This window comes from Ciconia boyciana, chromosome 3, assembly GCF_034638445.1.
Source record: "Ciconia boyciana chromosome 3, ASM3463844v1, whole genome shotgun sequence".
NCBI classification, from domain to species: Eukaryota; Metazoa; Chordata; class Aves; order Ciconiiformes; family Ciconiidae; genus Ciconia; species Ciconia boyciana.
In genome coordinates this window covers 83,204,705-83,220,313 of record NC_132936.1, presented here as the reverse complement: position 1 = coordinate 83,220,313, position 15,609 = coordinate 83,204,705, and the positions used below count along the sequence as shown (strand labels likewise).

The 15,609-nt window shown below is 40.5% G+C and overlaps 1 protein-coding gene across 6 annotated transcripts in view; it reads right to left on the bottom strand.

Annotated features, from left to right (window-relative positions):
* DISC1 (DISC1 scaffold protein) overlaps nucleotides 1–15,609 on the bottom strand; it is a 212,953-nt gene that overhangs the window by 117,370 nt on the left and 79,974 nt on the right. For all 6 annotated transcript variants that reach the window (XM_072856341.1, XM_072856342.1, XM_072856343.1 and 3 more), the window contains 2 exons: nucleotides 8,890–8,944; nucleotides 4,236–4,338 (listed from right to left, as the gene is read on the bottom strand). In XM_072856341.1, the coding sequence (XP_072712442.1) occupies nucleotides 4,236–4,338; nucleotides 8,890–8,944 (158 nt within the window). The remainder of the gene's footprint in view (nucleotides 1–4,235; nucleotides 4,339–8,889; nucleotides 8,945–15,609) is intronic.

The following is a 15,609-nucleotide window of genomic DNA, read 5'->3' as shown; positions in this document are numbered from 1 at the left end:
TGGAAGCCATTGTGCAATAGGAAAACTATGATATAGTTGCCATCATGGAAACATGGTGGGATGGCGTGCACAACTGGAGTGCTGCAATGGATGGCTATAAACTCTTCAGGAGGGATAGGCAAGGCAGGAGAGGTGGTGGGGTAGCCCTGTGTGTTAGGGAGTGTTTTGATTGTCCAGAGCTTAATGATGGTGACGGTAGGGTTGAGTGTTTATGGGTAAGAATCAGGGGGAAGGCCAACAAGGCAGATATTGTGGTGGGAGTCTGTTACAGACCACCCAACCAGGATGAGGAGGCAGACAAAATATTCTATAAGCAGCTGGGAGAAGTCTCACAATCGCTAGCCCTTGTTCTCATGGGATGTCTGCTGGAAATACAATACAGCAGAGGGAAAACAGTCTAGGAGGTTCCTGGAGTGTGTGGCAGATAACTTCCTGACACAGCTGGTGAGTGAGCCAACTAGGGAAGGAGCCCCGCTGGACCTCTTGTTTGCAAACAGAGAGGGACTTGTGGGTGATGTGACTGTTGGAGGCTGTCTTGGGCACAGCAATCACGAAATGATGGAGTTTCCAATTCTTGGAAAAGTAAGGAGGGGGGTCAGCAGAACTGCCTCCTTGGACTTCCGGAGGGCAGACTTTGGCCTGTTTAGGAGAGTGGTTGACAGAGTCCCTTGGGAGGCAGTCCCGAAGGGCAAAGGAGTCCAGGAAGGCTGGACATTCCTCAAGAAGGAAATCTTAAAGGCACAGGAGCAGGCTGTCCTCATGTGCCGAAAGACGAGCCGGCGGGGAAGTAGACCAGCCTGGCTGAACAGAGAGCTTTGGCTGGAACTCAGGAAAAAGAGGAGAGTTTATGACCTTTGGAAGAAGGGGCAGGCAACTCAGGAAGACTACAAGGATGTCACGAGGTTAGGCAGGGAGAAAATTAGAAGGGCCAAAGCCCAACTAGAACTTAATGTGGCTAGTGCTGTAAAAGACAATTAAAAATGTTTCTGTAAATACATTAGCAACAAAAGGAGGGCTAAGGAGAATCTCCATCCTTTATTGGATGCAGGGGGAAATACAAGTGACAAAGGATGAGGAAAAGGCTGAGGTGCTTAATGCCTTCTTTGCCTCAGTCTTTATTAGTAAGACCAGTTGTTCTCCAGGTACCCAGCCCCCTGAGCTGGAAGACAGGGACAAGGAGCAGAATGGAGCCCCCATAATCCAAGGGGAAATGGTTAGTGACCTGCTACACCACTTAGACACACACAAGTCTATGGGGCCTGATGAGATCCACCCAAGGGTACTGAAGGAACTGGCAGAAGTGCTCCCCAAGCTCCTTTCCATCATTTACCAGCAGTCCTGGCTAACTGGGGAGGTCCCAGCTGACTGGAGGTTAGCAAATGTGACACCCATCTACAAGAAGGAACGGAAGGAGGACCCGGGGAACTACAGGCCTGTCAGCCTGACCTCAGTGCCAGGGAAGGTTATGGAGCAGATCACCTTGAGTGCCATCACACAGCACATAGAAGATAACCAAGTGATCAAGCCCAGCCAGCATGGGTTTAGGAAAGGCAGGTCCTGCTTGACTAACCCAATCTCCTTCTATGACAAGGTGACCCGCCTAGTGGAAGAGGGAAAGGCTGTGGATGTTGTCTACCTAGACTTCAGTAAAGCCTTTGACACCATTTCCCACAGCATTCTCCTGGACAAGCTGGCTGCTCATGGCTTGGACGGGTGTACTCCTCGCTGGGTAAAGAACTGGCTGGATGGCCGGGCCCAAAGAGTGGTGGTGAATGGAGTTTACTCCAGTTGGTGGCTGGTCACAAGCGGTGTTCCCCAGGGCTCTGTGTTGGGGCCAGTTCTGTTTAATATCTTTATCAATGATCTGGATGAAGGGATCGAGTGCACCCTCAGTAAGTTTGCAGATGACACCAAGTTGGGCAGGAGTGTTGATCTGCTTGAGGGTAGGAAGGCTCCACAGAGGGACCTGGACAGGCTGGATCGATGGGCTGAGGCCAACTGTATGAGGTTCAACAAGGCCAAGTGCAAGGTCCTGCACTTGGGTCACAACAACCCCATGCAATGCTACAGGCTTGGGGAAGAGCGGCTGGAAAGCTGCCCAGCGGAGTAGGACCCGAGGGTGTTGGTTGACAGCCAGCTGAATATGAGCCAGCAGCGTGCCCAGGTGGCCAAGAAGGCCAATGGCATCCTGCCTTGTATCAGAAATAGTGTGGCCAGCAGGACTAGGGAAGTGATCGTGCCCCTGTACTCGGCACTGGTGAGGCCGCACCTCAAATACTGTGTTCAGTTTTGGGCCCCTCACTACAAGAGAGACATTGAGGGGCTGGAGCATGACCAGAGAAGGGCAACAAAGCTGGTGAAGGGTCTAGAGCAGAAGTCTTAGGAGGGGCAGCTAAGGGAACTGGGGTTGTTCAGCCTAGAGAAACGGAGGCTGAGGGGAGACCTTATTGCTCTCTACAACTACCTGAAAGGAGGTTGTAGCGAGGTGGGTATCAGTCTCTTCTCCCAAGTAACAAGGGATAGGGCAAGAGGAAATGGCCTCAAGTTGCACGAGGGAAGGTTTAGATTAGATATTAGGAAAAATTTATTCACCAAAAGGGTTGTCAAGCATTGGACCAGGCTGCCCAGGGAAGTGGTTGAGTCACCATCCCTGGGGATATTTAAAAGACGTGTAGATGTGGTGCTTAGGGACGTGGTTTAGTGGCGGACTTGGCAGTGCTAGGTTAACAGTTGGACTTGATGGCCTTAAAGGTCTTTTCCAACCTAAATGATTCTATGATTCTTAAAAAGCATAGAAAGGCAATCACAGTCGCAGTACTGTGAAAACAGTTTATAGAAACATCAGCATTAAATTGTCTTTTGAATTCATTCCCAAAACAAGCAACCTCTTTTAAGAGCTAACAAGTACAAAATATTGTTATGAATGTTTTGGAAATACTCCTCAAGTTGTCATTTACTCTCTCAAAGTGTCAGGCTGAGGTACATCTTTTCTGGCCAACTGCTTCCTGCTGGCAGCACGAAGCAGTTGGACATCCAGTTTACAGGCTGTTTTGTCTCATGAAAGTCATAAAATGGCTGGGGAAGACTTTGACCCTGTTTCTGAAAGTGAGAAAATTACCTACATTCAAACAGCCCACAGGCAGACAAGGGTTATTGCTCAGCTTACCTCTCAAAGGCAGACAGAGAAATAGAGAGAGTTTCCATTTTGAAAAGGTATTATGAGAAGCAAGGAAATTGAGCATGCGCAGCACCAATATATGATCTGGTCCTTAATTTCCTTTAGGATTTTGCTCAAGCCTGATGTTACCCACTTCTGGCAAACAAACCATGTGATACTGCACAAGGTTTCGTTTTAAAATAATTTGTGTGTACAAGTACTAGATTCTTGTATCTAATTGAGAAGGTAAATCACCAGATAGCTACAACATGTCGCCTTGACATGTATTAAAAACCCTCTAGCCTTTCTTTACTTGGTGTAACACTGGAAAATTCCTGGTACCAAGTCTACGTTCCCTCCTATTCAGCTTCCTCTGAGGCAGGTGTCTAGCAAAGAGACACCCACTTACACATCTGCAAACAATTTGCTGAATTGGAAAACCCACCTCTTCAAACTTGAGACAGAACTGTGCTTTGCCTTTTTTCCTTAGTGAACAGTGCAGTAATCCCAAGTAAGTGGCATGTAAAGCTGTTATGTATCAGACTCTGTAATCACATTTCTGTGTTTTACTGGTTGTAAATAACATGCACGAGTGCTCCAAGGACCAAATTGCTCTTTTGCTGCCAACATTAGTTGTTTAATGATCTGAACAGCAGAAGCTGCCAATTATTGTATTCATTTTAAAGTGTCATTTAAAGCCACACTTGTAATTATTATACCTTTGTCCTAAATTTATGCTCTTAGCTAGAGAGCTCTAGGCATATAACTTGTAAGGTCCAGGAACAGCTATTGATAATTATTTATCAAATTTCACCTATGGAAAAGTATCATGTTCTTTGCGTGTTTACTGCCTACCACACAGCATCCACTTTGCCAGTACCCAACCACGGAGAGAGGCCTGAAGTACCTTACACAAGGCATGACACAGCCTGGTTCTGCCAGACTTCCCATGGCTTCAAGGGATCTACACAAGTGCACATCAACAACTTTTCCTAAGAAGTCTCAGCTATGAAAAGGTCAACAACTGCTCTAACACACCATTCATCAATGTTAGTCCTTCTCATCACTTAAAACTTACCTGAAACTGCCAGCATTTTGGCTTCAAGTAGAGCTGGTAGTTGACTCTCAATATCACTCACTTTCCTCCTCAAAGTACTGCAGAGTTTCTGACTTGTGCAAACCTAGATTGAGGCAGACAGCCATGATATATAATTCAGTCATGTAAAAGTATAAGGCAATTTAAATAGGGCTTCAAACGTTCTTGGTTTACAGACGTGACATAACACCCTACAGCAAGGTAAAGAAGCTTAATAAAAAGTGATATCTTTACAGAAATACCCAATATGAATCAAAATTTCCAGGCTTTGCCACACATTCTATTATAAAAATAGGGAATGGTATTAGCATTAGCTACCAGCATGAGAGCGGACATGTTTCACTAGTAGATACTGAGGCCGCACATAGAAGAAAGGCCATCTTACAAATTCTGTACAATTTCAGCATTAACAGTGATACCTGGAGCGGAGCGTAAATAAGCAAACGCTTGGAGTTTAAGATGCCATAACACAGAATGTACAGCGATTTTTATACAAAATATACCATGCTGCACATCTTAACTGAAAAAAGGCAAAGCAGCCATCATTAATTCTCTGCACAGGCAATAAATAAGGCTATACCAGCTCAATACTGTACTTCATTTCACAATCAGGAGACACAGCTGACTGAGGTTCAGGTTTCTGACTTTCCCTCTCTCTCCCTCTCATATCTTTTTAACTGGAACTTCCTTCAGCAATGAATCAGGACTGGTATTAAAAACAGAGACAGACAGGAGAAAAAAATAAATGAAGTTCAACTGTTTCTGTACTTTACATTTAAGTGTACATTACCATCTCAGAAGGACCTTATACAGCATACACAATTCATAACACTCCCACATATTCAAAAACATTGGTTCTTACTCCATATTGCATCATTTGTGGAGGAAAGCAAAACGAACAAACAGAAAAAATAGTTCATCAAGCTAAGGCAAATCCCTTGTTCTGAAGGCAGACATCAAACACTTGCTTAAAATTGTAGCTGACACTTGAGAAAACATTTCATTCATTGGAACCAAGGGTAAAGCAATAGTCAAGAGAGGCACAGGCCAGTCATGAAGAGATGAGATGAGACATGAAATGAAGTCTCCAGAGGAAGCTTTCCCTGCCCTCCTTGACTTCCCCCTCCTCCCCCCCCCAACAAGTGTATATACCATGCTTATTAACAGAAGCACAGCTATCACTTCACTTTTTAAGAGCAAAAGCCTTGCAGCTCTAATGGCTTAGCTGTTTGTACAACTAAAGTATAATAATTTAGATATGGCACTAACTGTAAATCCTTTTAAATGGATAATACCCTCTTGCTTTAGCTGAGAGCATCTGTTAAGCATAAATGGGTCATATCTTTTTCTTGAGTCAACAGAACTATCCTCCAAGCAGTAACTGTTACTAAAGACTTCAGAGTCTTCCTATTAATTTTATAACACATATATGCCATCACTTCTGCACCTACTATAATTTTTCAATTCCCAGATATTTCACTTTGTTTCAGTACCCCCTTCTAAATGACTTGCCTACTAATTCACTTAAAATGTTTTAAAAAACCCAAACCTGTCAGAGGTGAATAAACGTGCCCAAAGAACCCAAAGGCCATTTCTGTCTCACATCTCCAAAATAAATCTGAAAGTTTTTAATGACTTCGTTCTAAGCAGCGCTCTCTCTTTAGGGGTACTGAATGGCTCAGTGAATTGCAATTAGATGGGGAATCTTTCAGCTCCAGGAAAACTGCATGAATATATCCCATGCTGGTAGTAACTTAAAGTCATTACCACTAGACAGCTGTTTGGCAATTATGCAAAATAAGGTGGGAGGTTTAATCAGCTTCTAGTGAACACTGTCCACTTTGTAAGCACAACTGTCGGAACCAAGCTCACTGGCATTCTTTATTAACGGACCAAATGCAGGGAGAAGAGGCTGAAAGGCAGTTCCTCTGACTCACAGAGATGATTATTCTGGAACATGAGATAAGTACGTTAGCGAGCCTCTGCTTGTATCTAATGTCACGTGTATTCTGTAGCTAAATGAACAACATTAATCTTCAGAGCTATCATATGGCATAGTTCGACAAAACTAAATGAGTGACTGGGAGAGGCAAAATAATAACATCCGCTAAACTAATAGCACTGCTTCTACATTACATCAGTTCTACTCTACAAGCTCCAATTCTTTTCATTTTTTCTAATTATTTTATCTTAATAACAGCTACCATTATTCATTACAGTAGCTTATTGAGCCACTAAGAAAAGGTTATTTCTTAGCTAACGAAGATGATGAACATTCACAAAGCCAGCGTCCTCCTTTGCTCCCAGGGAATGCGCCATCCTCCCCTAACCAGCCTGATTGCAAGCACCTATGCCTGTGGCCCCAGAAATGCCTCCTCCCTGTTCTTCGTGACCAGCTCTGCCGCAGCCCATGGGGCAGCGAGCTTCAAGCCTAAAAACAACTCCCTTTCCGTTTCAGGGAAGTTCTTTACAACCAAATATAACTGTATCTATTTAAAAATCCTCTTCAGTGGTTTGTGGGGGTTTTTCACAGACTTTCAAAAAAAAAAAAAAAGGCTCTTACTCTTGTTTAGGAATATACCTTACAAATCTGTGTTCAGACACATAAACACTACTCAAAAAAGCAGCCTATCTGAAACCAGTAGGATGCTGGTTAGCAAAGATATATGGAATCAAGATGAAAAGCAGCAAAATACTAAAAGCAAATTTGCCCATTGTCATCCTCTTCCATCTTTCCAGCATATGATGTTAATCCAAACCAGCAGAAACAGAGACAAGGACACTGACTAAAGTACTGAAATTTACTCTTTCTCCAACCATCTCAAGAAAAAAATAAGTTTTGAGTAGCCTTCACATTTCTTTACAACAGTACCTCAGAAAAGACAGAAATCCTCTTTACACTGCCTGAAGAAAAGGGCAGTCCACCTGGATCTCCCACACAACACAATCTTGCCATTAGCAAAAGTACATATTCTGAAGGAAGAAGGTGGATAAGGGAGACTGTTCCCTTCATTAACAGGCAAGTCTTAGCTTTTGCAGCCTCAGCTGAAAACAACACAGATGAGGCAGAAAAGGCCATATAAATACAGGGGAAAAGAAAAGACCTTTGTCAAAGTAGTGTTTTCCCCATACAATGAAAAGGTTTAAAAGACCAGCTCTATTCAGTTTGAGAAGAAAACAATAGGATGAGATGATCTGAATAAATAAAATAATAAATTATTTGGAGGAGTCTCATTATGTGCTTCCTATTTATCTTCTTTAATAAAGAAAAGCCATCACATCAGAATGGAATTAAATTAAAATAATATTTTACCTATTGAATATTTAAAGAAACAAACAGGCTGTGGAATTCTGCCTCGCAGACTTTGATTGTTACCCTATGTTCCACCTCTTATTGAAAAAGTCTCTAGATACTATGGTTATAAAATAAAAACTTCAAGAAGCACACATTTTCAGGGGAGAAGGCAAAACCTGTAACTTATACTTTAGCTTGCAGATAGCTTGAAACAACACATCACTCTGAGGTACTGAATGTCTCATTCATTTTAGTAGATGAGCTGTAGGTCAATTACGATCTTTTCCTTGATACTTTATTCATAGTCATTTAAAAAAATACAGGAGGGAGCATCATGTTATAATTGTCTATACTGATTTTTCCCAAGATGTGTACATAAGCAAGGAATAGAGGAGAACGAGCTCAAAATACAGTAGGAGAGAAGGAGGGAGGGGTATTGAGACGCAGTCTTTAAATGGTCTTTTTAACAGTGTATGCTAGAAGTGTTGGTCAAGACGATTAGGAAGAGCAGATTATAAAAGATAAAATTTTCACTAGTTTTGGTGAGTGCTATTAGAGAAAGAACATGACAAAAACTTATTTCAGAATATAAATTCATTACTAATCAAAACTCAAATATTTTCCACTCCCTGTTCTATATAGACCTATATGAATTAGCTACAATAAATGGACCTTTTTTCTAGAGTACTCCTGGAGCAAAGATGCTTTGTGGCTTGCTAAGCCATTCTGAAATAAAAAGACGATTTTAGTAGTCTCTTTCTTGGAAGGAGGCCATGACAAATAAGAAAATTAAAGGAAAAGTATTAAACATCTCTGGTTAGAAACAAAAGGTATGCCAAATATGCCACATCACTTTTCTTTGTATTTTTAAAGGGGGATGAGAATTAAATTCCTAGTTTATTATTAGTGAAAGGGTGGGGAAAAGAGGTACTTCATTTAACGCTCTTCCTTCATACCAATGAAACCAGTCAGCTAGGAAAGTAAGAGGCTCTGTATTAAAGAGTGAAAACATTCAGCTGTGACCAGAATTCACTTTCATTTCATGAAGCTAAGGAGTCTGTTCCTAAATGGAGACCACTGAGAAGACTGATCGCTAGTAAACATAAGCCGAGAAACAACAGATTACTCCATCTGCTTCCTTAAGCATATTCTCCGTGGCCTGTCCAAATACAAGTTGGGGGGGTTTTTTTGGAGTGTATGTTTAAAAATATTTACATGCAAAATCTGTTTAGAAGAAACACCACAAAAACAACTTTCTAAAACACAGACAATTTATTAAGATGCAAGCTATTATCTGCTTCTCTAAATGTTCTGAAGAACTTAAAACTGATGTGTACTTACTTTGGCAGTAGTTTCTTTAATGGACATGCTGAACGATTGTTCTTTTTCCTGAAGGCTAGAAGGGATTAAAATAAAATAAAATAAAGTTGACCTTCTCTGCTCATCACGGTCTGCTACACAAGACGCATTTTCATATGGAAGCACATAGTCTTTAACATGACTCATACTAACACAAAAGAGCCAATATCAAGATAAAATTTGCATATTTGGTTTCAGTGTTGCTATTGACTAACCAACATTTCTTCCAACCAATTTCTACCCACTTAATCCTGTTTGTTTGCAAAACCGTTTGTACGCTAGCTTTACAGTTCTTAATTAATGAGTTTATACACATTTTCCTTACCATCTGAAACACAATTATGATTATTTGTGTAATCATAATATCTTAGAAGTTCTCAGCAGCGTCCGGGACTGGTGCTTTGCTAGGCTACCATCCAAACACCTAACACAAAGGCGTTTCTGACACAAAGAGTTTGCAGTTAACTATCCTCTTACAACCCAGTTTCCAACTCTGCCAGGAAAAGTTCAACTGCAGTCACTTGTTCTCATGGTAATTTTATATGAAGTATCACTACTCAGTTTGTTTAGTTTAATAAAAACCTGCAAAATATTTGTACCAAATTGATTCAACAGTGGGCTGAAATTGAGGCATCGTCCATGCTTATATGAAAAAATACAAGGTTTTCTTCCACATACAAAACCAGGTAGGTTTACTACTATGATATTACTGAACCCAATGTAAACCTGTGCCTTTGGTGCTTGTAAATAAATTCACAAGTTACATTTTTAACAGAAAGTTCAAAAATCCAAGTCAAATCAAACATTAGGAGTTAGTATAGAGATTATTTTTGTAACTCTGATACTTCCCTCCCTCCTACTTCACAGGTGTACACTTTTATACAGTGTTCAATTACTTTATCACAAGCTATTTTCTTTTCCCGTCAGACACCTCAATTCACTGTACATGACAGTCAGCACTCCCCACTAGCAGCATTTCAATTCTTCCCTTTAGCTGCGTTATAAAAACTGTACTTCTTTCATGACCTACCGCTGATATTCTTCCCAAATAGAGAACTATTAATTTACTTCTGAGCTTTTCTTTAGTGTTCGGCACTGAAGTATCCGAACATTTCAGAAACAACACTGGATTTATTTCAATGATACTCTCACAAGATAAGGCAGCATTGCATTCATTATACAGGTGGAAGAAACACAAGTCACTGTTATTCAGAAAGCACGTTAAGACTGAGTGCCTGTTTTGACATGCACATAGTCCCTGCTGCCTACCTCCATGCATTTCAGTTTTCTTTTAAGAACTTGCTCCTTCATATTTTCCAAGCACAGCACTTACTGAGTCCTGTTTCAAGAGTCAGCATTTATATAAGTCTGAACCCCAAAGCACATGAAGTTGGACTTGCACTCAGTTACTGACCACCTAACAGAAAGGCTGGCTGGACCATCTCCCCCAGCTGCACGCAAGAGACAGCCTCAGAGGCAAAATTCAGCTGTCCAGGGTACCATTTAATTGTGTTAATGAGACAGCTCTTTGCATTGCTTTCCCTAATGCCCTGCTTCATGGAGCACACACCTTTTCTATCTACAGCCCAGCAAGTCACCTCATTACCACCCACAGCACACGAGAGTCCCTCCAGCTCCAGATGAGGCAGTCCCCTCAGAAGTACCTCATGACAGTGTAAGTCAATGCCTGTGTAAGGCAACAAACAGAAATACAGCTGGCTAGCTATGTAAAAGTGGTTTAACAACATTTCCCACATAGCAGTCTCCAATTTCTCCCCTTTCTATAGCAATACATGGGCAAAACACAAAATACTACATGTGTAATGATGCCATTATCAGCTTCCTGCCTGCCTCTGGGCATGCCAGAGGGAATGAACTATTTAGCCATTCCTTTTCTCAGGCTCTGGAGCTCCCAGTGACTTCCAGCATCTCCCACAATCACTGTCTGAGCTGGTTAGGTTATGTAAAAAAGAGCTGGGCTTTGTGTACAGATGTCAACAGGGAGCAGCAAGGCTGCTGTGTGTAATTGAATGAATAATGGGTGACCAACCCTATTGTTCTGAAACTGCCTTATAAAATTCAACTCTAAAGACCCAGGCCATAATAAAATGTAAAGTGCAGTTATAGCCAGAAGAACAACAGTATAAAGATGGCACCTCTATTTAACAAACGTCTTCTGTGTGCCTTTCCTCTTATCTGTTTACTTTCCTCACAGAAAGCCCCCCCAGGTTCATACGACGTTTCACTCCTCTGCAGAATTCACATAGCTAACGGGAAGAGAGATCAAGTTTTAATTTCTTTTTAAACCGTACATCCAAAACAGCATTACAAACTAAGACCCAGTTGTAGAGTCTGTATTGCTAAGGAGGTGGCATTTTCAGGTCCAGGTGCTGAGTGGGAAAACACACCTTCTTTATACCCAGATTTATTTTTTATGAGCATCTATCAAGTCACTGAAAAATAAATAAGGAATTGCGCACTGCCATTTCAATGACAGCAGAACTACAGTTTTAAGAGAATTTTGCAGAACTATAGTTTTAAGAGAATTTTATAGTAATCTGACACACATCAATAAAGAACATCATTAGTAAATCATCATTTTGACTCAAGCTAGTGATAGACACATTAACCACAGACTTGAATCTAAAGAATCCTTTTGTTAACAGTTACAGCATTCGTGCAGACTCTTACAAGTGTATTTGTATTATTTATGGTATGAATTTCACAGTAGTATCCTGTTTTGAACCCTTGTTAGCCTTCAGAGCGATACCATAGGAATCCCTTATCCCTTTTAGAGATTTGTCCATCACACAATTCACATGCAGCAATCAAAACCATGTACAAACCAGCCATAGTTACTAACTATTAACAGCTTTTAACTAAGTTTATTCCCAGGTTGTTTTCTTCTACCACAAAACACCATCAAGGAGAAGACCCTCACAAGCTTTCCAATTAACTGACAAGCTAATGACCCGCAAGAGAAACCAGGCAGTCAATACAGATTCGTTCTGCCGACAAGGGCTTTAACAGCCATGATCTGTTACATGTGACTTGAACCAGAAATAATATTTTCTTTTACCCCCACCCTGGAGCATCATATTTTATTTTAAGAGGGGTATTCTGTCTGCTTAAAAGTTGCTTTACTTATTACTATCAGGGAAAATGGCTTTAAAAAGAGCTCCTTGGAATAACGCTAAATTCTTGCCTGGGAAGACATCCATAGTTTTGACTCATTGCTATTCTTCTCTGGCAGAACAGCTAATCAAGAATTTGACTGCTTGTCTTCACAGTCTCTGCAATCCATTATAAGGACCACTTAGAAGTTACTTCTCAAATTCAATATAAGCTAACTCCATCACAGAGAAAGCAAAGTTCTTGACCTAGCTGATGGAAGGACTAGAGTAAGACAGGAATTCAATTAACGCAAATTTAACTGACTAAATGCAGAAAAAGAAAGGGTTTTAACACTTGCAGAACTGACAGCAATCTATACATCACGTGTAATTTCTTCATTCACGCAGATAGCCATGCAGGCCTATCATGTAAATGGCTTGCAATGGATTTACACACATTAGGATCCATAACGAGGAGAGAAGAAAAGAAAAGGAATGTAGACTTGCTACATCCTAGGGCCTCATTGTATACACCCTAGACCAGAACAGGAAAGCAGGAGCTGAGGAATTACCCTTTCTGGATGATAAATGAAGTAATACTTTGGCAAAACACAGACTTCAGCTGGAAAACTGCAGGAGGATGTGGGAATGCTGCATAATCAGGAGCTGAGGCTGACTTGGCATGTAATAATAGACTACGGGAAAAATTTTAAGATCCAAATACTTCAAGCAAGCCAGTGCCTTTTAAGTATCTCATTTTAGTGACCTTAAAGAAAAATAGGTACTGAGTATGTTGAATTGTAATAACACAGTTGGAACCTGTTGAGACGATGACATTCGTCATCAGGAATGGTGTGCTGGCAAAACAGACAACTCAACGCAACAGGGGACAGGAGGAAGACTGGGAATCCAGTGGTCTGGTTCACACATTCCTCGCTCTATCACAGGCTTCCCATATGACTGCAGAGGACATTAAATGTCATGATATAACAGATAACATTTAAAAAGCCTTTTAAAGAATATTCTGAGAAGTTATGACTTGCATGCAGGAATTACAGATACTGTGGAAGTGGCTTTGTTCAGAGGAAGGCTGACTAGCACAATACTGGGAAGAAAGGTTTTCTACTAAAGGAAAGCATGTTTCTGAATGTCTTTCCTTCCACTTTGCCAGTATACTTCCCGTTGCATACCAGGCTATTGTGTATTTCTGTTTTGCTTCCTAAGAAAAAATTCAAAGAATGAAAATGGGCAAAAGGCAAGTCTTGCTGTTCTCTACATTCAAGATATATAAATATACATACTGCTTAAACAGAAACAGTTCCTGTATTAATGACAAAACATATATACAGTGACAAAAAAATGTAGTCAGAATGCAGTTTCCATAACCGCACAGTAGAACATACCATACACATGGTACAAGTGTAAAATAACTAAATAAATTCCGTACTAGAAATGCTTATTTTCATACAGAAACTAAGCAGCCATCTCTGATCTCTGCCTGAAGAGAAAGACAAAAGGATGCCCTTTAACAGCAAATATTCTTCCTTACGTTACTGTCACCTAAAAGATTATTCTAGATCCTGTTAATTCACTCCCTAACTCCACACCACAATGCAATGCTTAAGCAAAAAGCACTTCCATTTCTTTAAACCTAAGCACAAGTCAGAACAATTTAAAATTATCCATATTTGAATTTCTAATTCAAGAGCAACAGCCTAGAAGCCCATGCTCAGATTGCATGCGTACAAGAAAGCATGATGGACTGAACCCTCAATTCATATGAATATGTATTCCCTCCTAGATAAAACTATTATTAAAGAGCATTTTCTTGACTATCAGCAAATTTAAATGGTTTACAGTACATCTGAATTCGGCCCAGAGTAACGAGACTGCCTGCAAAGGATAACCTCATTCTAATGGTCACAGCCTGCAGAGAGCATGACTTTTCCAACTTTAAGTCTTCTAACACGATTCCTTCTCTGATTCTGAAGTCACAAGAAGCTGTACTCTCTTAGAAGACGAAAATATATAAACCAAGCCCTACACTTGTAATCTTGCTTTAAACAGCAAACAGAAGCTGACCTTCCAAAAAAGTCTTTGTCCAGTCCTCCGCAAAAGAAATCAGAAGTGCTACTAGGGGAACATTTGGTGTAAACATCTGCTACAGTCTACATACATCAAGGCAAAAATCCACTAAAAAAATCTTAAGTCTAGGGACTTCACTGGGCCTTTAAGGAAGAAATACACAATACAAAAATCAAATCAAATAATCAATGACTTTCTTGTACTTCTGCAGTTCCCTTGATGCGCATATCCCAGAAAGCTTTGAAGACAAGTCAGGAAAAAAAAAAAAACTTTTGAACAAAACTATACTTAACAAGAGGCAGCTTTAAGCTAGACACGTACAACTAGGACTAAAAGAAAAAAAATAAGAAGAAATACTTGTACCCAAAGTTTTCTTGAGTAAAATCAACAGATTCATTGTTACGGATACTACGTGCAGTTTTTTACCAGGACAAGACCTACAAGGGTGTTGCTGGTCCTACACTTCTGCTCAATTAAGTATGTTCAGAGCTAGATTGCATTAAATGCACTAAGGTGAAACAGCACCTTTTGTTCTCTTTTTAAACTCTCCACCACAAAGTTTGATTCTACTTAATCAAGGAAGACATTGGATAATAAGATTTTCATTCTATGTGATCTGTTCATAAGCCTAACTGGGCTCCATATCCGGGTATTACCATACCAGGAAAGCAATTTTTCAGTCAAGCACGTAAGTTCCTTTTCATCTTCATGCAATGATCCATGGGACTTTAAACAATGAGATTTTCACAGGAGCAAATCTCTGTGCTGGGTAGCAAAATCATCCTTTAAACGTAAGTCAGGGTTTTCCAAACAAACTTTGATTTTTCCTTAGTAATGCAGCCCACAGAAAACTTCTATAAGGTGACAGAGCTGGTTAAACAATGATAAAACACACAAAATTTCTGCTGAACTGATGTGGTGAAAATCCAATTTCTCTATCTAAACCTGTCAGTGCTCTTGAGGCATGGACTTTGACACTAAAATAAGAGGAGAGAAAAGTTGTGTTTAATTCATACTGAAAATGAAATTTGTGGCAGTTACAAGGACTAGTCACCTGAATTAGAAGTAAAATGCAAAGTGTCACCTTGGAAAGCTTCCAGCTTCAAAAATTAATCTAATCTGAGCCAAAATTATCAAGAGATGTACTTTAAGGTACAGGAGCATTGGACCTTCTGCACATTTCAATCTACAGGAATTCTCCAAGGAATATGAATGAGAACCCAAAATTATGCACCTAGCTCTGAACCATCAGAGAGCTGATTTTGCTCCAGCAATTTGCTCTTCTTCTAGCTATCATTTGCAGAGCAGTATTTCTTCATTGTTGCTTTATGTCAAGGATTGCTTCAATATATGTGCTCCCCCACTCAGAATTTATCAAGAGGCAGAACTAGAAGTACACTTTCCCAATGCCTTTGTATAACCTCAGCTTACCAGTAAGGTTTCCCATTGACTCATGGGTTGCTGGGTGACTGCTCTTGTCTTAGTCGACTCTCGAAGAGTTATA